General features: G+C 38.5%; 2 protein-coding genes across 2 annotated transcripts; both read right to left on the bottom strand.

The window, feature by feature from the left end:
• Window positions 1-517: 517 nt before the first annotated feature.
• Window positions 518-13006, bottom strand: tmem201 (transmembrane protein 201). Its single transcript, XM_031845640.1, has 11 exons — window positions 12805-13006; window positions 11840-11960; window positions 11501-11689; window positions 11222-11401; window positions 10099-10463; window positions 9794-9994; window positions 5777-5997; window positions 4315-4377; window positions 3919-4209; window positions 3624-3752; window positions 518-2506 (listed from the first exon to the last, which is right to left on the bottom strand). Exons 1-11 carry the CDS (start codon window positions 12912-12914, stop codon window positions 2409-2411), a joined length of 1968 nt encoding a protein of 655 aa, XP_031701500.1. The 5' UTR covers window positions 12915-13006; the 3' UTR covers window positions 518-2408.
• A 1093-nt stretch (window positions 13007-14099) lies between these two features.
• Window positions 14100-15431, bottom strand: foxl2l (forkhead box L2-like). The gene has a single exon (XM_031845689.1). The coding sequence runs from the start codon at window positions 15393-15395 to the stop codon at window positions 14619-14621; it is 777 nt and encodes a 258-aa protein (XP_031701549.1). The 5' UTR covers window positions 15396-15431; the 3' UTR covers window positions 14100-14618.
• Window positions 15432-21948: the final 6517 nt, after the last annotated feature.

The raw sequence follows: 21948 nt of genomic DNA, 5'->3' as shown, positions 1-21948 counted from the left end.
AAAAAATCCTGAAGGAGAATGTCCGGCCATCTGTTCGTGACCTCAAGCTGAAGCGCACTTGGGTTCTGCAGCAGGACAATGATCCAAAACACACCAGCAAGTCCACCTCTGAATGGCTTAAGAAAAACAAAATGAAGACTTTGGAGTGGCCTAGTCAAAGTCCCGACCTGAATCCGATTGAGATGCTGTGGCATGACCTTAAAAAGGCGGTTCATGCTCGAAAACCCTCCAATGTGGCTGAATTACAACAATTCTGCAAAGATGAGTGGGCCAAAATTCCTCTACAGCGCTGTAAAAGACTCATTGCCAGTTATCACAAACGCTTGATTGCAGTTGCTGCTGCTAAGGGTGGCCCAACCAGTTATTAGGTTTAGGGGGCAATCACTTTTTCACACAGGGTCATGTAGGTTTGGATTTTTTTTCCCCCTTAATAATAAAAACCTTCATTTAAAAACTGCATTTTGTGTTTACTTGTGTTATCTTTGTCTAATATTTAAATTAGTTTGATGATCTGAAACATTTAAGTGTGACAAACATGAAAAAAAATAAGAAATCAGGAAGGGGGCAAACACTTTCACACAACTGTACATAGCCACTGGGTTGAAGTAGAAATGGTTCATTTGAAGTTGTAAAAACTCAGGTATATCACTCAAGGCTTGGTTAGTAAAATCCAAAGAGTATAGCAACCATTCCTGCACCAAAATAACAGTCTTCACTACAACAACTACAACTTGATGCCTGTAACTTTTAACCATAACCTCAGTTTCCATTTCATCTATTTATTTAATTGTACCATGACTTTTTCTTCTTCCTTTATATTCTTTCGTATTTTTTTAAATGTATTATCTTTGTAACTATTATTAATATCAGTATTTGTTGGTGTGCTGGCCAGACTCCCAGCGGGTTGGGGTGGCTGGATGCAGATGTTGGCATACTGTACATTGTGGTAATGTTTGAAAAACCCCCAAAAATCATTTGATTATAGTTTAATTTTTACTTTGGCTCAAGAACTTCAAATACACATTTTAAATTAACACAAATTCAAATTAGACATTGTCTGAGAGAAACCACATAACCTAGTGATTCCGCAGTGGTCAAAATGATTCCCGTCTAAAATCAAGTGTGTGGTCATTCAACAACACAATACTTTACATGTAAAATAAAGACCTGAACGCCTGACACTATTACACAAGCAGCAACACAAGCTAACCAACGTGTTTACAAACATCTTACATAGGTCTAAAATGTACAACTTTTTGTAACTCATAATCAACATACACACAGACAATAATCACACATCTGTGCACTTCAACTTTAAAAAAGCAATTTTAAATCACATATTCAAAATAGAACACAACCAACCACAAAAAGTGGACATACAACTCAGAAGAAACGAGTGCAAACGCATTCAAATTTAACATGTTTGACTACAAGTTATAAGAAAATGTCTCTATAAATTAGTCCACGGCTCAGTTAGGAGTAGAACTTTAATCTAAACATCGTGTAACTGTGAAGGTGATTTCTTTAAATACATATTGCACTTGACTGTCAGAGTGTTGCCCCTTACGACCTGGAAACAGGATATCTATGAGCGATTACTGGAAAAATAAATGGTTTTGGTGAAAGAGAACCATTTCTGTAGTGAATGATTGTGACATGTGTCACCATGGTATGAAATATAAAAAACGATAAAATAATTGAATAAATGTTGACTGTAAACTGCATTACAAAACAACATAATAGGATAATTTGACACACCAGTCTTTGATAATGGCAAACATCAGTGTTGTGAAATTATGATGTTACAAAGTAAAAATTCTTACAAATTTCCAAAATGCAGAACTAACTATGCACCACAAACACAACATGCTAACGTTGAGTTTTGGCCATTAAAGAGAACCAGACATGTCACTCGGTTTGGAGAAGTGATGCACTCGTCACAATCAGTATCAGTGGGTAAGACATGAACCTCTGCGTCCAAGCAGCGTCAACTCAACAGTACGTTTATTGCACTTTTTTTTAAGCGTCAGTGCAAGAATTGAGTCTTTTAAATCAATTACACATGTGCCTGTGTTCATGTAAGAGGAGCAGTGACAAACCAAAAGACAAAACAAGGCCAGATCCCAAAAAAATAAATAAAAAAAGCAGTCTTTAATCACATTAAATCAAAAGGCGTAATATTTGATTTTGACCACACAGTTTTCTCGTAACTCCAAGCTAATGGAAGGTACGCTGTTGAAGACAGCTGACGTCTGTATTTCCCTAAGCACCGGCAAACAGCAAGTAGCTGGCAGAAATGTGATGTTTTTCTGACATTGCTTAATGACCTCCAGGTCCACAGACGCGTCACAGTTGTCAACTCACTCTGTGCAGGTCACATGAGAACAGCAGCAGACCCCATCCACAGTTCATCTCCAGTTGTAGTACACGTAGAGGCCGGCAAAAAACAGGTTGGATGTCAAGCTGACCAACAAAAGGCCAGGCCAGATAAGACGTTTTATCAAACCTGGAGAAGTCACAGCGAAAGCAAATTAATTCTATGAGAATCGTCATCATTACACATCATTAATGTGGAAAGAATGTTTTCCCCTTTCATGTAAAAATGTTTTACAGTAAATTAATTTTCCTTTAGACTGATATCAGTCTCAGCTAGTTTAAATTTAGGTGCACGTGTATAAGACCATGACAATGTTACAGTTATTTGTTTTGACAGTTGTTTCAGCGACTCCTGGCGGCTGTTTCTGGTACTTGGCTTATGTGCTCATGTCATGTCACTTTGGTCAGGAAGTTGATGTTCTTGGTGGAAGAAGGGTGTTTAACAAGTACATAACTTGTGCAAAGAGGACAGTACAGTGAAATGACTGACATAAGAATCAGTCTACTTCCAGGACAACCTGATGACTCAACTATGACTGATTTTGTCAGGTGCGTCGTTTACCAAGAGCTCGTCACAACGAGTCTGCTGGAATTCAACGACCAAGCAGAGAGTTACAGAGCTCGACCTAAAGCTTGGCTGCAGCAAAGACGACAACCACGGTGGTGCCCACGGCACTCCAACACACAAGTCAGATTGCCTAAACACTCAGCCAATCAGATACTGGCTTTATAAAGCGGATCAGTACCACGCCAACTCATCAAATACACATTTCTGTTTAACTCACTGATAATTCACCCCACACTGCATGAAAGTGTTCGGTATTAAATAAACAAAAATACATTATGAAATTATGAGTACATTGTATAAAATATTGTTTATAAATGACCAAAATACTTTCTGAAATAATATGAAATGTAATTTTATGATTCCTCTTAATTATTTTATTGGAGTCAATTTGTATTTCAAAATCCACTTTAGCATAGCATCCCAATGATGCCGTTGTTTCAAGTCATTTAATTTCAATATGTCTGTTTACCTAATAGCACACGTCATGTCACTTTTCCTGATAACGGTCTTATCAAAGCCCCTCAGTGCCCAACGGCTCGGTGTTTTTTGCTCCGATATGTATCGTTAGCTGTCAGACCATCTTTATAGACTTTTCTCTGTAGTATACATCCATACAACGAAACTGCTTTAAGAAACGATCTCTTTGCGGCCAGTACAGACAGGACCAGTTACTGCTTACCTTTAGGAGGAGGGGTGTTCTCCGGTCCCTGCGTAGTAGTGCCGACTAAGCATGCGGAAGACTCCGAGGAGCTGCCCCGCCTCTCTTCCTCTTCAATCATACTACCGTCCCTCAAAAAAGAACTCAAATCTGCAAAGCCAAATCATAAATCCATAGATAAAATGACCTTAACATTTAAGTTATTAATAAACATGAAGTCATTTCTCTCTGTTAAGCCACTATATGTAGGGTTTCAGAATGCCATCCGCTAAAACCCCCAAACTATGAACAGTTCACTTGTATCAGGATAACTCACCGTTCTGGCTTTGGAAGGGTGATGTGTCAGGTGAAAAGCAGCCACTGTAAATGGAAGAGGCCGACTTTGCATGGAAATGTGACGAAGACACTGACGGGGACATGAGTGCCGGTTCTGGCTCCGTGGAGAAAAGCCGGAGTTTCCGACCACTGATGTTGAGGCGAGCCGGGCTGATGAGGGGGCGCCGTTGTCTGGCAGAACCTGAACTGGATGTCACCGACCCGGCTACTGAAGGAGGTGGAGAGGGGCCAGGGGATGACGGGCGGCTCCCAGACATCAGTGAAAAGTAATCTGGGCCAAAGTGCGGCAGAAAATGTCAACCAAGTGTTCTGAAATTGTATAAAATAAAGAAGAAAATAAAGTGGAGATCACAAAAATCACCAGGAGTTTTAGTACCTGAGGGCAGGGAGTCTTTGTATTGGGAGGCTGGTCTGCTTCCACTAAACAGGTAACCAGAATCTGAAAATAAAGAAATAAACAATCACACCATTCACCACAACCATGAACCAGCGCTTTCCTTCAACATGCTGAAACATAACTACAAATAAAAGCCAATGTTTTGTGTTTGATAAACCTAAAAGTAGGCAACTTACTGCTATCAAATTAAGGCACGGCAATTAAAAAAAAGTTAGTGGGATGTGGTGCTGGTCTATCCGTCAGCGTATTTTGATCAAATTCAGCCCCCTAGTGGAAAGAAACTATAAATGCAGCTCGAGCTGCAACTATCCATTTTCATTTCCGATTTATCTGGCAATGACATTCTCAATAAGTCACTCATTTATAGAATGTCACAATACTGAAAAATATCAATTAATATTTCTTAAAGTCAATCGTGACATCTCCAATTGCTTGTTGTGTCCGATTGACTGAATATCTCAGGATATTAACTTATAGCAAGAATATTCAGTCAACTATCACACAAGACATAGAAATGCAGCAAATCCTGCTGTAGCTGGAACTTTGTTGGGTTTTTTTGCTTGAAAATACTGTCAAAATAGTTGCAGAATAACTTTCTGTGGATCGACAAATTGATTAATCGAATAAACATTTTAGTTTTAAATGCACCATTAAATTATAAAATGTAAAGCTGTATTTAGAACAGCTTTAAATTCAGTAGATGCATGTACAGCATCATAGTACTTCCATTATAAATTTAATTTCTGCAATATATAAAACAGCTAAAATGAAAAATGTATCATCCAATATTAGCTTATTGCTGATAAATCTGTATCTGCATGCATGTTAACCAATAATTAAAGGTCCATTAAAAAAATGTCTGCATTACATAGTTTGTCCTCCAGAGGGCATTGACCAGATGTATTTAAACTATAAAAAGTTGTGCTTTCTTTTTTTATAATATAAGAAAAGAATGCCTCGTGGCATGAACCATATAGTGCATCTCTGACAGGAAAACACCACTCCTTCACACATATCTTTCACAGAAAACAGTGAGTCTTTCCCGTGTTTGGAAAGAGTGATATGACCCAATTGGACGTAAATCTACTGAATCTCATCAATTATGAATCTCGTCTGTATGCACATTGCTGGAGCAACTCAAGATCAAACTTGTCTGAGCAGCTATGCGACAAGAACTGGAGGCAGAAGTGGGCTGAATATTCCCACCTACCCTGTTCAACTCAATTCAATTTATTTTGTATAGCCCAAAATCACAAATTTGCCTCAGAGGGCTTTACAATCTGTACACATGCGACATCCTCCATCCCGGAACAGTTAAAAATTCCCCACGGTACCAAATCTAATCACAAGATTATACCAAACGGCATAGAAAAATCTGCCAGTACGATCAATTGCTATTTTGTCAGTCAACTCACACTAAATGAGATCTTTTGAACGTTACCTGTCCTGGTGAGGGAGGGGGTGGTGCCGAGGCAGAGGGCTCGGCTGAGGCGCCCCGGCAGAGAGGAGGGGGAGGCCTTGCGCTCGTGAGGACTCTGTTGGCAGTGCATGAGCTTGAAGAGGTTGGGGGGCGGCGTCAGGACGAAGGAGTCTGCCAAGTCCAGAGAAAGCAAAGGAGGCTGGCTGCTGAGGGGGGGGCCAGCAGCGCTGCCTGCAAGGTATCTGCAACACAAGAGCAACGTAACGGTCTACTAACTGAAATCAAAATGTTAACAGAACTGTCAAAATGTTTTAATGCTACAGATAAAGCACACGAAAATCGTACCGTTTCCATAGAGGACTCCATCAGTGCTTTACAATTCGTGCTTTACAGACTTGAATTTTTTATTTCTTGTGTAAAGAAAGTAACTTTCAAATGTGATTTATCTGTTCCACACCAACGTCAATATACTATTTCACAAGTGCATGTCTGAAATCAAATCGTTGTGCCACACGGCTCCGCCATTTAATGTGAGCACTTTATTAACGGCAGCCGTCACTGAAATGCTGCTGCAGCTGTCGGACAACGTGCAGCAGCTGAAAGCTCATAAAGAACAAAAGCTCTAGATGCTGCCCAGCAATACAGCTCAACTCTCTCACATCTCCACAACAGTCAGTCAGTCAGTGGCCCATATGTGTGTGTCACAGTAGTTTGTATTCAGCAATGGAGACTGTTGATAAAGTTTGTCTTTCTAAAAAAAAAAAAAAAAAAAAAAAAAAAAACAGTCTAGGCCAGCATTAGGGTAATATTTTCCCTCGACTCCAATGCTGTGTAATAAGGTCTTAAATACTGGAGAGAAACATACAGAAATGAACAATATAGTGTTTGCGCTGAAAACAAACAGAGGCATTTCCTTTCAACGGCCGTTTATTACATTCCATGTAAAGCAAGCATTCATACAAAGTCTTCAAATTGGAGCCTTACATTAAAAGCAAGACACCCAGTTTCAGCATAAGAGCGACCAAAACGTATGTATGATGCAGGACACCTTTCAGAATGGACGGACTATTTAGCTTATTCAGATTATACAAATTATTGCTTTAATTGTTTATTACGCATCAAGATTTGGTATTATAACCTTTCATTTTTTAAGTATCAGTTCTTTTAGTGTTTCTGCAAAACACACACAACTAAACACATTCCGGTATGACACAATCTTGTTAACTACATATGTATAGTGACACAGTGCAGTAAAAACATCGACATTCACAACTCCATTAGTAAAAAAAAAAAAAAGTCATTTCTACAGCCATCACTGTTAAAACACCATGAAAGGTTTCTGGAAATGGTATAATGCTACAGTTGCATTTCCAGTTATTATTAACGTAAATGTTTGAAGATAATGATAGAGTTAAACCACATGGAAAACTTAACAGTCATACAATTTATCAGGTAGATACAGTTCTCTAAAAAACACACAAATAGCCAAATACCGGGCTGGATATTATGCATATATATCACAGCAAAACAAACCTTCTAGCACAGCATGTACAACTAAGACAAAGATAAACAAAAAGGTAAAATTACACCATTTCTGAAATATTATGCTTTTCTTACTTAAAATGGAGGTGCAGACCAGTGTGAGCTTCAATGCAAGTGCATTAATATTTCATCATATTGTATCTCTATCTATCTCTTGACTTCATCAGGGTGGATGAAGGCCGGATGCAATAAAGCATCGTGTCCTGCAGAACAGTTGAGTGATGCGTTTTAATTTTTATGATTATTATCCTTGTCAAGAGTTTAACAGGCAGTTTGTTACATGATGCATTTATGAAAGGTAAAAAAAAGAAACGTAATTACCGATAGATGCTAAGGCATGATGAATCGATAGTCGACACATTTAACACCATGCTAACGAACTATAGCATTGCAATATATCCAAAAAAAAGTTAAATCACAGCTTCTGCAAATTACTATGTAGGTTTTAGGAAAGTATCTGCAGCGTCTTACATTGAGCAGCACTTTAGTTGCAAACAACAATTTAAAGCTTTGAGAAAACTACACCAAAAGATGCCAGTTTGAGAGCATAACTCCAACTACAGCACAGAGCAACATGCAATCTAAACTCCAGTTACAGTGCTCTCTCCACCAAACACAACCTACAAACACATTCTACAGCTACGAGTTTGTAAAACCTTTTCACATTACCGTCAAATAAATATCCCTCTTCACTCAACACATTCCAAAAAAGAAAACCAAAACGGGCCAATTTGGCCAGAGGCGAAACGTTAGCGCATGCAACTAGTACATCCATCAGTGCTTTTAATCCATCAACATGTTAGAATGTTGGCAAAGGACAGTTCAGTATTACTGGAAGTGATCAAGAGAAACAAAAGGTAAGTGTTGAAGAAGCTGACAGTCCAACATCTCACTTGAGACTTACTTTAAAATGATGTCAACATGTTCAGGCACTGATACCACAGTGTCACCAGAAACTCTTACTTAGACGCGATCACCTCGAGCCAAGAACCCGACAGGTAGAAAACATTCTGGAGCATCGGCTTTTGGCACAGCAGAGCGTGACAAAAACACAATTCAATTAAAAGTATACAAAGCAAAAATAAACGTCAGGTATTACCGGTTGACAGTTAGGTCCTTGCTTACGACTCCACGCAGAGGGAAAAACTGAAGTATAATAAAAATGGGAATCACAGCACAAGATGACAACAAATGGGACGAGGAGAAGAGCAGCACACAGCAGGGCCTTCCAACCAATGACCGATTTTTTGGAAAAACGTTGATGAACGACGGACTGCTTTTCCCAGGTAGTAATGTGTTTTGGTTTTCAAATGGCAATATGCATAAGAACCTCACACTGCCGTGTGCTAACATTCCCATTGTTAAAAAAAAAAAAAAAAAAAAAAGAGAGCGAGAAGAGCAACCGTTACAACTATTGATCAAGAGTCACAGAATCTGTACTGTCCAAATGAAAATAGTAGCCGAATCACTACAAAGATATCACGGAAAAACCTTCTACGTCTGGCCGGAGAGCTGATGCGTTGTTTCATCACCGATGTTGTATTCCCGAGAGGTTCCTAACGGACATTAGTTACACATAAACAGCAGCTTCAAACGACTCACGATGGAACACTTTTTGGAAATATTCAACGTCCTTCTTCAATCAGAAGTTGTATACGACGTGATGCAATACAGTCTCCACAAACTAGTACTTCATGCAATGAGCTGTAGTAAGTAAATGCTATTCAACCCACAGCTAAGCCAGTGTTAATAAATAAATGAGAACATTCAAAATACATTGTTTAGTGTAGTACTAAAGTTAAAATACTGCTATATTGGCTTGAAAACAGTCAGTCCATCACACATTTGCTATAGTAAATAAGGAATTGTCACTGTAATCAGTCATAGATTCAAATTTTTGAATCGAGAGAAAATGTGGCACAATTTCCCACAAAACACATTCTGTAAAGTGTATTAGTGTTGGTTTCTTAATTCTTAATTCATTTTTGAATTTCCTGAAAGACTCTCGAGTCAGTTTCTTTCATTGAAACAAATCTATCATTGAATCAAACCAGAGGGATTAGGAATTGTTAGTTGTCCGTACCTTACCACTTTATTTATCATCATTTGTTTTAATACCATTTACTACTTCAGTCAATATCAGCCTCTGACACTTCACACAAAACAAACACCTGTAGACTATGTGCCTGAAGGTGAGGCTTTGATGTGGTTCAGCAAGTTGTTCTTGTGTTCTCTTCCTATCATGGGCCACACACACAATCCTTTGCTTCAAGTCTGCCATTCACATCATAACCTCACAGTCATTCGCACACAGCAGTAAAAAGGAGTAAAAAATGGACAGTGAATAAAAACAGCTCGTTCCGTTAAGGAATACATATAGGTAATAGATTGTGTTTCAAACTGGTTCTAATTAACACAATGCTCTTGTGGAAAGATGAGTCTTTACAAAACCCCATATTTTAAACACAATTTGAACATTACTGCCCAGATTCTGACCTTCGATATCTGGCTCTTCTTGGACCCAGTGGTTTGCGAGTTGCCACAGCAGCGGCAAAGCTGACTAGGCAACAGAGGGAGACAGTGCCGAGCTTGGCAATGTCCATCCAGCCCGAGGCATCAGTCGAGTAGCCCTCAGCCAGGTGGAGGCACAGGACGAGGAACCACAAGACAGAGGCTACAGCATCAATTCTCCTCAACCTGAAAATAGAGCAACACATGAGCTTGCAGAGTTTGTTTTGTTTGAATGTATCTGTCTGGGATGACCCTTCCAAAAGGCAAATAAAGAGGCAGTGGCTACTTACCTCACAGATCCTGCTAAGAAGATAGCAGTAAGACAAGTCAGCAGGCCAACGGAGACTACAGCCAACTGGTTGTCCTTTCCATGCTGCCAAACCAGCTTCACATTATCTACGACCTCATCTGGGAGCAGCTCCTGCAGACCCTGCCATACAGGCACGTCTCCACTAGTGTCGTTGTTGGGGCTGGACTCATTGTGAGGTTTGGGCTTTGGAGGAATGACCCCACCACTTAATGTCTGTGGGCCACTAAGCGATGTAGGCTGGTATGGCAAGTCACACAAAGATGTAGCAACTAGGAAAGTACAAATCAGGAAGGTAAGGGTCCGTAACAGTACGACCCCAGTGGGAGAAGACACAGAATGGGAGCTCTGTGGGAGAAAAAAGATGTTTTTGATGGGAATCCTGACATTTTCACAACATACAGAAATCAATAAGCTCTGCATAGACGAATGTTGACATAAAATAATAAGAACAGGCAACAAGACATGATGGAGGGTGAATCTGATTGATGTTTTCACTATGAACAAAGACTACACCAGGGGTGTGAAAGCCAATTAAATGAAACCCAAACAGAGAGAGTACTGGCGGCTTAAATTGCCAAAAAACAGTTAGTACATAGGAGTGTAATTATTACTGGTGTGGCAGAAGAATTCTCTTTAATTAACTTTGACCTTTCTTTGAAGTGCGGCAACATGTTAAGCAGTTTAGATAAACGATGACAATCAAGAATTGATTTGTACGCTAATTATTTTGAATATGTATAAGCAATAACCGATCATAAAAGAGTTTAAATATAGACAGTTTCTGTATGCCAAGCTCAAGCTCGTAACTTTGCAAATGCAAAGCTTAAAGAAAATAAATGAAGGATTGACTAAGACTCTGCTGGAAATGTGTGTATAATTTACTAGTAGCTACAAAATTAAACTGAGGATATCTTTTCTTATGGAATAAGTTGGCATAGCGTTTTACTTCTAATCATCTTCTAAGTATATAAAGATTTTGCATTCTCGCGTTCTAGTGAGCAACAGTGATGGAGTAATTAAAATTAATTATCTGACAAAAATTCATTCATTCACACACTTTGCTTGCTAGACGTCTGTAGTCTTGGCCTTTGCCTTGCACTGACCTTTATGAAGCCCTTGTCTGATTCTCCGCTGCGTCGAAGCGGATGGTTTAGGAGCACGGTTCGAAGTTGCCGGTTTTGATATTTTATGTAGTATTCTACTACTGTCTGACAAGGCCTGCATAACTTATAGGTCTGCTCCAGGTGGTGCTTGTATGCCTCGATTTCCTCATCGTAGTTGTCCTTCAAAGAAGACAAAGAATTATAAATCTAGTGTTTACAGTCAGTAATGGTAACAGTAAAGACATTGTTGTAGAAAATAGAAAAGAACAGAGTACATACATCATCCCGGGGGACAAATGAGGCCAGCTGCTTTATTACGACAGTCTGGTTCTTAGAGCACTTTCTGCACAAGAGCATCTGACTGTTAACCCCTTGCTGTGGCTTGGCTGTCGAGGGAAGGCCACCAGATACTCCGTGGTTAAGATGCTCCATGTACTGAGCCGGGATGGGTTTGTTGTAATCCCCATTCTGAAAACGAGACAGGTCAACAAAAAGACTAGTATAAAAACACATCTTGCAGCACAGGCACAAAGAAATTAAAAAAAAACAACTAGTTACTTGCAATTTATTGACATGCTAAAACATAATTCACAGGTGTCGTGTACTTTTGAAACTAACCTCCTGGAAGCCATTGTATTGATCACAATTGGGACAGTCCCAGCAGTTCCTGTTCCCAAAGGGCACCACAGAATCCTGATTACAAAACCAGCAGTTCACGTCTGCGTGGGATGGCTTTTTCCTGTAAATAGGAAGTGGACTCCTTACATGATGCTGTCAATCAAACCTGCCAATGTGTTTTTGAGGTAGAAGTATCACTACTATATTAATGACGCACTACTTGTCTTATATACTGAGTAAGTGTATTACATGGTTGAATATTATGCCAATCTGTTAGCAGGTCCTTGATGTTTGGGAAGCACTGGTGTACCATCTCTTTTTCAAAGGGGGTCCAAACATATATCACAATGACTGCATAACAACACCGGTGCAATAGATTAAATACAAAATATAAATCAATACAGCAAAGTACAGAGAGACAAAAATCCCACATATATTAATTGATGGAAACATTAAAACACCACGGTGGCTAAAGTGACCAATAAAAGACAAACCGTAGTGTTCGTGGATCACCAAATACAATAAGATCAGATATCCACGTAATGTTTATACAGTGACGGCTTCACAAGAGATGTGCGACATATAACGTTAACCGATATGATAATTAAAAATAACTGAATCAGCATTTGATTAAGGTATGCACACAATAGTTTTCAAAAAGCAAAAACTAGAAAATATGTGCATTCAAATAGTGAAAAGCAATATTCATCTTAACGTTAATGTCGCAAAACTATCTTAAATTAGTTAGCAACACAGCTAGCAAAGTTAGCACTCGGTCCAGCGTAACGTTGGAAAAGAGACGACTCTTGGGAAATGGGAAACATATCAGGGCATTTTTGTTTGCAAGATTATTTCTTGAATGTCACAATTTTGAAACAACCAATGCAAATGTTGACAATTGTTTGCTAACTTGCACTAACGTTTACGTGAATCTAGCTAAAACACATGCAGGACCTTGAAGTTACCTGGTGGCAATTTTGTATATCAGCGCTCCAACGGCGACAGACGCCGTAGCTCCGACTCCACTGTACATTAACTCAGGATACTCCAACATAAGCTGGTTTAACGCCTCCATATCTGCTGCAAGTAGCAATGAAAGCTAACAAAACACGAGAAATATAACGCTAAGGTTTGGTATCGCAAAACACGGCGCGAGAGCGCACGCGGCAAGCGATCCCTTTTGTTCACGCCCATAAAACGGAAACGGAAGCTGCGTAACTGCCTGGACGCATTCCAATATGTGTTATTCATTCCTTCTTGTTGACTGCACCGTTCTTTAAAACCACCCATGATTAAACTATTACATGAATCGAAATGTTTTCACCATATTTTGAGTGTCTTAGGTAGAAGTATTTAAAAAAAATTGAAATCAGTCACACTTTTGTTTGATTCTAAGCAAAGCGTAGTGTAGTGAACGAGGAGTGTGATAGTGTTGGAATGTGAGAGGAGACTTTTACCTCTCATCATGGTTTAAACCTCAAAATACTACTGTGCATTACTATTCTTAAAAAAATGAACTTGTATGCTGTCAAAGAATACTTACCTTCTGAAACGTGCAGCTGCATCCTGTTACCTAACGTCACCCTGCCAAATGTCAAATGTCATGGCCAGAGGTTGAAAGCAACTAAGTACATAATATACTTCTACTCCACTACTATTCAGAATTAAATATTGTACATTTACTCCACTACATTTGTTTCATAACGTTAGTTACTAGTTTCTTTGCTGATTCAGATTAATATTATAATAATACATATAATCTACAAACAAATGTAAGAGACATGAATATCTTTTTTAAAGTAATTAACTAGATCAACTTGATGTAATGTATCATAATTATAGTTAAACAATATAATATGCATTATTTGCAATTGGATGATGAGTAATTCTACTTTTGGTTCTTTAGGTGAAGTTTTCTGTTAATACATTTGTACTTTTAAGTAGATTTTTTTAATGCATGACTTTTAACAGTGTATTAGAAGCTCTAGGCTAATTCTTCCACCATTGATCATGGTACTGTTTTTGAGGACAGTTATTTAAATAATATCAACAAAGCTTATATCTTGAGAGATAAACGTGACAGTCCTTGCATCAGTTAATTAACCGCTAAAACTTTGAAAGCTGAACACTCTAATGACTTTTGTATATTAGCGTACTGGCGTTACAATGAATGAATAGATACATGCAGTAAAGGAGTAAGTCAATCAATACGAGTAGTTAATGCAAAAATAACATTTTATTTTAACAAACATGATGTATTCTACATCAAGTGACCATAACTCATCAGTACTTCGATGTGCCCAACAGTAGCAGCACAGAGAATTGCACAAAACCAGAGAAATAAAATAAATAACATAATTACAAATAGTTTGTTCAAAAGTAAGAACATTTAAAAAATGTAAAAAAAACAGCAATAAGTAAAAAGGAAATCAAACAAAAACGTTTATTTGGCTTCAAATAAGTCTTCAACAAAAGAGGCATCAACTAAGCCTCAGACTCAAATCAACTGTCTTCCTGAAACTTGAACGGTGATATTTCTAAAACAAAATGTGATGCGTAACGTTGACGTCACTGACGGAAATTCCTTGGCATTTGGAACTGTGGCCTATCGATCAACTTAATCCAACAATTTATCACAGTTAATTCACACATTTCTGTACCTTAACAACAAACTACCAAACAATCAATGTTGTCTGCCAAACGAGTGACAGCCCACGTTAAGCAGATGAACCTTGAGTCAGTGAACTAACCGGCTGTCAACGGTCAATAAATCAAAACTCTACTGGTCATAGGAGTAAACTCGCGGCGCCTCCGCTTGTCTTGCATAGGTGGTGAGCTGCTGGTAGTTACATGCCATCGAAACGGTGCCCCCGCCGGGGCTCATCGACTGGGTCACTGCGCCGTAGGGACACCCATTGTGCGGCACCAGCACGGGCGGGTGGCGGTGGTAGGCGCCGTAGGGAGAGTGATGGAAGTGGGGGGACGAGCAGTACGAGCTCACCGGGCCGCTCGGGGACATGACCTGAGGTGTCGGGTATGCGGACTGCTGGGGCAGGCTCCAGGAACTGCTCATGTAAGGCTGCAGGTAGAACGGATCGGAATAGTCCACGGAGTTCCCGGTCAGACAAGGCACGCTCGGGGGTCTGTAGGGTCTCCTCACCCTCCTCCGCCGCCGGTAGTTCCCCTTGTCGAACATATCCTCAAATGCGGGGTCCAGCATCCAATAGTTGCCTTTTCTGTCCCTTCCGTAGTCCCGGGGAATCTTGACGAAGCACTCATTGAGAGACAAATTGTGTCTTATGCTATTTTGCCACCCTTTTTTGTTCTTCTCGTAGTAGGGGAACTTGGAGATGATGTGGTCATATATTCCACTGAGCGTTTGTCTCTTGTCGTGGCTGTCCTTGATGGCCATGGCAATGAGAGCCACGTAAGAGTACGGCGGCTTCCCCTGCTGGCCGGCCTCCTCCTCACCTTTGGGTTCAGACAGGGGCGAGTTGGAGCTGATGTCCAGGAGCTGTACTCCCTGGTCGGCGGGGGATTCCTGCACTGCATCCATGGGCTCAGGTGTCCGTTTGTGCGTCCTGCGAGGGCAAAAATGCTGCAATCTGCGGAGCAAAGCCAGGTAGCGCTGTACCATTGTGTCCGCAGGTGCACACACTCCTCCCACAGGTAGAGAGGGCAGCAGTTATCGCTATCTTTCATCTCGCCGGGTTTCTCACGCTGTTTATGCCACTGTATGCGACTATGTGTGCAGTCTGTTTAGGTTGAAACAGGGGTCACAGGACTGTGTTGTAACAATAATCGACATATACACTTTGGAGCGAGGCGATCAAAGACGAAGTTGAGTTTCGTTGAGTTTGGTGTTCAGTGTGGGAAAAGTCATTCTCAACAGATGGAGATGGACGCACTGTCTTTTGAACAATGTAAAATAAATATACACATTTATTAACGTAAATTCAGTTTACAGTGCAGGTTAATGCACTTCAGGGATTATTTCACTTCACAAATTTGATTTGCTACCGACAAAACAAGGATAATCACAAATAATATATATTTTAGGAAAAAAAAAAAAATAATAATATATATATATATATATATATATATATATATATATTTAAACAAAACAAGCCTTGAACTTTTTTTGACCAACTTTTCGATCCCTCCCAAATGTATTTATTCGGTTTTCAGTGTCAGTAATATGCTATCAACATATTCCTGTTTACAGTTAAAATAAAATAAAAATGAAGAATAAAATATATAAATAACTTTCACAATAAGAAAAATATACAAAAGACAATAATAACCATGGGATGATAAAACACTAAAAGAACTTGAGTTTACGAAGTCACATTTAGACTGATTTGGACAGAAGACAAATCTATTCAAAACTGGTTAACCATGATATTTGCATAAAGACTGACACTAATTGTAATTAGTTTGTATACTACTATAGCTTGTTAATTTATAACGCCTTATCTTATCCTATCCGATATAATAAATCCTAATTATTTTTTTGATTACATTTTTTGTTATAAACTCCAATCCACAAAGTAACTAAAATGATCAAATACTAGTGGAGTAAAAAGTGCAATATTTGGCTCTTAATTGTAGTACAGTAGCAGAAAATGAAAATACTAAAGCAAAGTACAAGCACCTCAAATTTGTACACTCAAGTAAATGTACTTAGTTACTTTCGACCACTGCACACAGGAGCTTTTATTTTTCTTCTTTTTTTTTTAATAGCTTCACACATTAGTTCAACTCAGAGGCATGTGATAGTTTGGTATTTTCAGATTAATATGTTACAGACTATTGAGACTTGCAGGTATCAGTGCAGCATACCACCCACATACAGTGAGGCATGAACAGCAGGCCTGTCTGTCCGCTGAGGATGGTAGATAATGATCACCTGCTCTCACCAGACAGGTCTGTCTGCCTGAACTGATTGGGAAACACCGATCTCAAAGAGTCAGCAACAAGTGGAAAGGCAGCTATACGTCTTTGGCAAGGATCAGAGGGAATTTTGGGTTGGCCATTGTTATCGCTGTAAGGGTATTAATTGGAGCTACGCTGAATACATTTCTTAAACAATACAAGTTTTGGCAATGAATCATAATCAAAGATAAGGTCTTAATTGTTTTTTGAATAAAGTTTATACAATTCAGAATTAAGGGGACCATGACTTTGTCAAACCCGGCCCTCAATAGTCCATCATTTTGAATTACTTTTTTATGGAGAATCATCACTCAGACCCTAAGAAAAGAAAACTCTATCATCCCATGTTTTCCAATGACATCAAAAATATCATGCTGAAATGCTAAAAAAATTCATATACAATTATACACAATACATCTGGAGTGTTTAGTTATCTTTAATGGTGCAGTAATAAAATAATGTTAATTAAATAATCACTATTAGTCAATATAAGAATGCTATGCAAGGGACGTTTCAGGCCACCCTGTACTGTTAATGAAAAGCTTGTCTCATTCATGTAGTCCAGGTAGACATTATGAAAATGGTACAGTCAATCACAGGATGTTCTTATCCATGTTCAGGATCTTTCTTTTATTAAATGTAGACTTTATGGCCAGAGAGAGTCAATGAGCTACTTTTCCTGACTCTGTAGCAAATTTTGCTGACACACTGGTTCAGGAATGAGTTCCGATAGACTCCTATGTCTCATCTGCTCCCCTGCTCTGTTTTTTACTGATGAAAATGATAAATGGAAACTGGACAGCCTTCTGTCCAATTTCTCACAGAGAAAGCTAGATTTACCTCCTGATGTCATATGAGCGAAGCGAGGCGCCAGGCTAAACACAATCTGTGTAGTTTAAGCTATCTGAGACGAAAGAAGAATGCAGCAAAACTGCCAAAAACAAAGATCATGAACGGCAGGTTTAGACAACGGAAGAAATGAGGTGATGCAGTCCTCAAAAATCCTCAAACAGCCCTAAAGTCTGACCCAGAACAGAAAAAAAGACTTCATGGCTTTATTCAAGTATATCTTATAGACAGCATTTACATTTAGAGTGATAAACTTAAGTTTATGATAAAATATAATTGATGCGATCTGTTCAAAACACACTTCCATTTAAAGCGTCAAGAATTTAAAGATATTTCTTATTTATTTTCAATACTGTGCAACAGTTTTATGAATATGCATCATTCTTGCTGTATTCCTATATCAATTAAGGCTCTCAAGAACATCTCTAAAATCAACAGATTTATAGATTGTAAGGACAAGTTTGTCTCTATTTCTCTTTAATTAATGGAGAGCTATCAAACATGCCACACTGCTGCTATTTATTGGAAGGATAGAAACCCAAAATATCAGTAAAATATTACTTGAAGATATCGATGATGTACTTGTGTCTGACTAACAAACAAAACAATAATTTGAAAATATAATATAACTTACAAATGTAAGTAGCTGGTCAGATCGATAAGAAATATGAAAAATGAGAACTTGACAAAGCTGACATGTGCAGCTCTTTGAGGGCTGTTTTAAATGCTGTGTATTGGTAAATATCTCTAGATATTGTGTATTAATGAAATGGCATTATTAAAAGCACCTGTAAAGAAATAATGCCATACTCTAAGTCAATTCCAATACCTTTAATGTAATGACTTCTCAATAATCCATTAATGTAAAAGTACAGTTAACGGAGTAATACTCCAATCACTAAACAATAAAATTAGCATAAAGTTACACGTCACATTATCTCATAATGATTATTTTGTTATTATTACATTGACAGAAGTGTTGAGAGGTATTTGGAGATATTATGTAACTTGGACTACGCACTTGTAAAGTATTTCGTGTTGGAGGAGAATTAACTTAATATGTTTAAAGACCATGTTTGACATCACTGAGTAGATTTCAAGGAGTTCTCGATAATCTCCTGAAACCCAATAACATTGAAATCATTATTTGAACTGAAATAATGTTACTATAAAAAAATAAGTAACCTCTATCAAATGAATATGAAATGTGTTACTTTATCCTGATCATTACACAATGAAATGTGGACTGTTGCTACTGGAATAATACAATTATAAATTGAATTGTACACAGTAACACATTTATTTATGATAATATATTTATGTGGGACAAGTTTCTTTTTTGTTCAGAATTAGAAAAAAAGCACATTTTCCTCTGTTTCCTGGCAGAGAAAGTAACAAAGTACATTTACTTAAGTACGTTTTATAAACACGATTAGTTAAATATTAGAATATTCTACTTCGCTCTCTATTACTGTCTGACAGTACACTGTACGTTTAGAAATGTTGTGTATTTAAAGTAGTTAACGAGACCACCTGAGCCAACATTGTAATGACACTCATAACTCAATGCAGCCTTCTTTTTGATGTACACTTTTAATTTATTCTAGAGGTACATTTGTTGTTTATACATGCAAAAAAAGTAAGTATATTCTGCGTGCTTTTGCTTATAATGGTGTATTTTTACAATCAAGTATTGCTTTTATGCACAGATGGTGTCTACACAGCTGCACTAGTCCAGAACTCCTCTTAACAGAACAGGTGGCTCAACAACACCTCTGCTTCTCTTCTTCTTCTTCTTCTTCTTCCTGCATGCTGTCAAGGGAAGACAAGTTGAAGGTTGTGTGTGCTGTTGAGGCAACAGGATACCTTGCTCTTTAGGTGCTGAGTGATGTCCAGCTGCAGACATTTTCTCAGCTCCCGGCTTTAAAATGGTTGCTCCTCTGCCCTTTCCAGAATCACACAGATTACACTCCTTATCCTGTTGATTAATCATGCCACTCTATTACAAATCAATTTTGGGTCATTACAACAAAGCGTCATATTTGAGAGAGATAGTTTGCCTTTGGCTAATTATTTCACAGTAATCCTTTTTCACAGCCGACATTTTGACTTGTAGTAGGAAGTGCTAGGTGTTACTGATAACATTGAAGGTGGCTCCCTTGCATTCTGGTGTCCCAGTGAGCCATGACAGTTAGTCAGCGAGCCAGCAAGCACAATACTGAGGCCTTTTGATATACACCTGTGCTTTTCCTACTGTGAAGTTTCAAAATGTCTGCTGGCTTATTACCTATCATCCTCTCAAGAAAGACAAAGAACACAAATGAAATAATGTAACTGATACTCTGCAAAGTTGGCAGGTAATCAATGATTAGGGATGTCATTGTGAATATACTATAGTCGATTGTGAGTAAATCCAATGGGGTTATGAGTTAAATCTCATCAATAACTGTAATATTAAAAAATAAATTGAAATAGTGATACGTTACTATGGCATTGCTGTAACATGCTACAGAACTAAACAATCAGTTTCAATAATGGATTATACTTTATTATATATTTTACAAGCTGACAAACTTTAAACATTTAATTAATTAATTTATTTATAAATCAGGAACTGATCACTGAACAAAATGAACAAGCAGAAAAAAGTATAGTTTGACTGCAGTGGGGCGTAGGTATGAAATCGGACACACCAGGGCACCTGTAAAGCTGCGATCAGTGATAAAAGGAAATGCCAGTATGTGTCCTGTCTAAACACAAGTGCATGTGGCAGACCTCAGTCGACTCCTTGACTTACAGTAGTCATTTTAGGCACCACTCCCAAACCTCCCTAATCCATGGATTACAGGAGACTGGACTTCCCTCTGTTAATGACAGAACAAACAACACACCTGATCTAATGTGACGGGCATCAGACAGATAAAAAATAAAAGTCAACATCAGAGTCAAAACAGAAGGGCTGAGTTTTATCTTAGAAAATGGGTGCATTTATGGACATTCCACATGCGATAAATGTGATCGTTTCTTTCACTCCTCTGACTCTGCTTGTTAGCTGAATTCCCATGCTAGGTGCGGCTCTCTCTCAGGCGATGAGATGCTCGAGTTGCCTGTTCAGTTCGTGATACCATTGACACATGCCTCCTCACACAATGCATCCCTTTGCAGGGTTCTACATGACTGCCTGTCAGCCAGCGACGTGCAAATCCGGCCCTGCAACCCACATCTCCAGTAAAACACTCCTAACTCCAACCTCCTCCTCTCTATGGTTTGCACAGGCTTCCTACATTTAGTTTATCACACAAACAGAGACTCCAAACTCATAGAAGATGATACACGTTAGTGTGGGCCACTTTGTCAGATCTTTGTTGTTTTACATACATCCTCAAATGTAGTCATTTATTTATGAATGACTGCAAACAGATTTTCTCTGAAAAGGTATCTTATAATAGCCATTATCAATCTTCGACTGATACTACCTTTCATGGTGGAGACAGAGAGTCTCAGTCTCAGGTTTGAGGTAAAAAATAACATTGTTACTCTCTGAATCTGTCAATTGCCAAAAGTCAACAAGGATTCCTCAGTGACAAATTGCATGACAGCATCTTTCTTACTTGAATGCTAAAAACCTCAGTGTCATAGTCAGTCATAGTCCCAAAATGTATGTTTTTTTTTTCTTTGCTGATGTTCTCATCGAAAGAGACTTATTCTGAAAAGAGAATTATTACTGGACCGAATCAAACTGATGATCCACCAGTTTCTCTTGTTTCCTCCAGATCAACCTGTTGCCACACGTGCAATATGCAAAGTTTCTCTAAAGTATGCTCCTGCCTCTTTCCACAGAACAACTGGTAGTACTGATGCCAGATAGCAGTGAGGCTTGTGACATCTCACTGACAAATAATTTTATAAGTCACTGCAGCCTCTCCCAGTTAGCATGCTGAGTTATGGGGCTTAGTTCAGATCACATTTATCTGATAAAGACACTGCCAAATACCAACCTTGCCTGAATAACCACGATGCACTATGTTCTCACATGAGCATATTTCTTTACTTTCAATTTTTTTCAGCTCCCTCGTGCTTTGTTACTGTTATTTCAGTATTAAAAACACACACCTTTTGTTAGGATATAATACTTAGGATATGATTGATCCTGGTTTAGTAGGTAAAACCTCTAGTATTTAAAGGAAAATAAGAGGTTGTCAAGTTTCCAAGATTTTAATTGACAAAGTCTTTGTCAGGCAAATACTCATGTGAGCACAAGCAAGTTAAACAGTAAAAAAATGAAATTTGCCTACAATTAGGAGATGATACAAAGATATCCAAAG

The sequence above is a fragment of the Anarrhichthys ocellatus genome, unplaced genomic scaffold, assembly GCF_004355925.1.
Source record: "Anarrhichthys ocellatus isolate YVR2014 unplaced genomic scaffold, GSC_Weel_1.0 scaffold5, whole genome shotgun sequence".
NCBI lineage: Eukaryota > Metazoa > Chordata > Actinopteri > Perciformes > Anarhichadidae > Anarrhichthys > Anarrhichthys ocellatus.
This window is presented reverse-complemented; position numbering and strand designations above follow the sequence as displayed.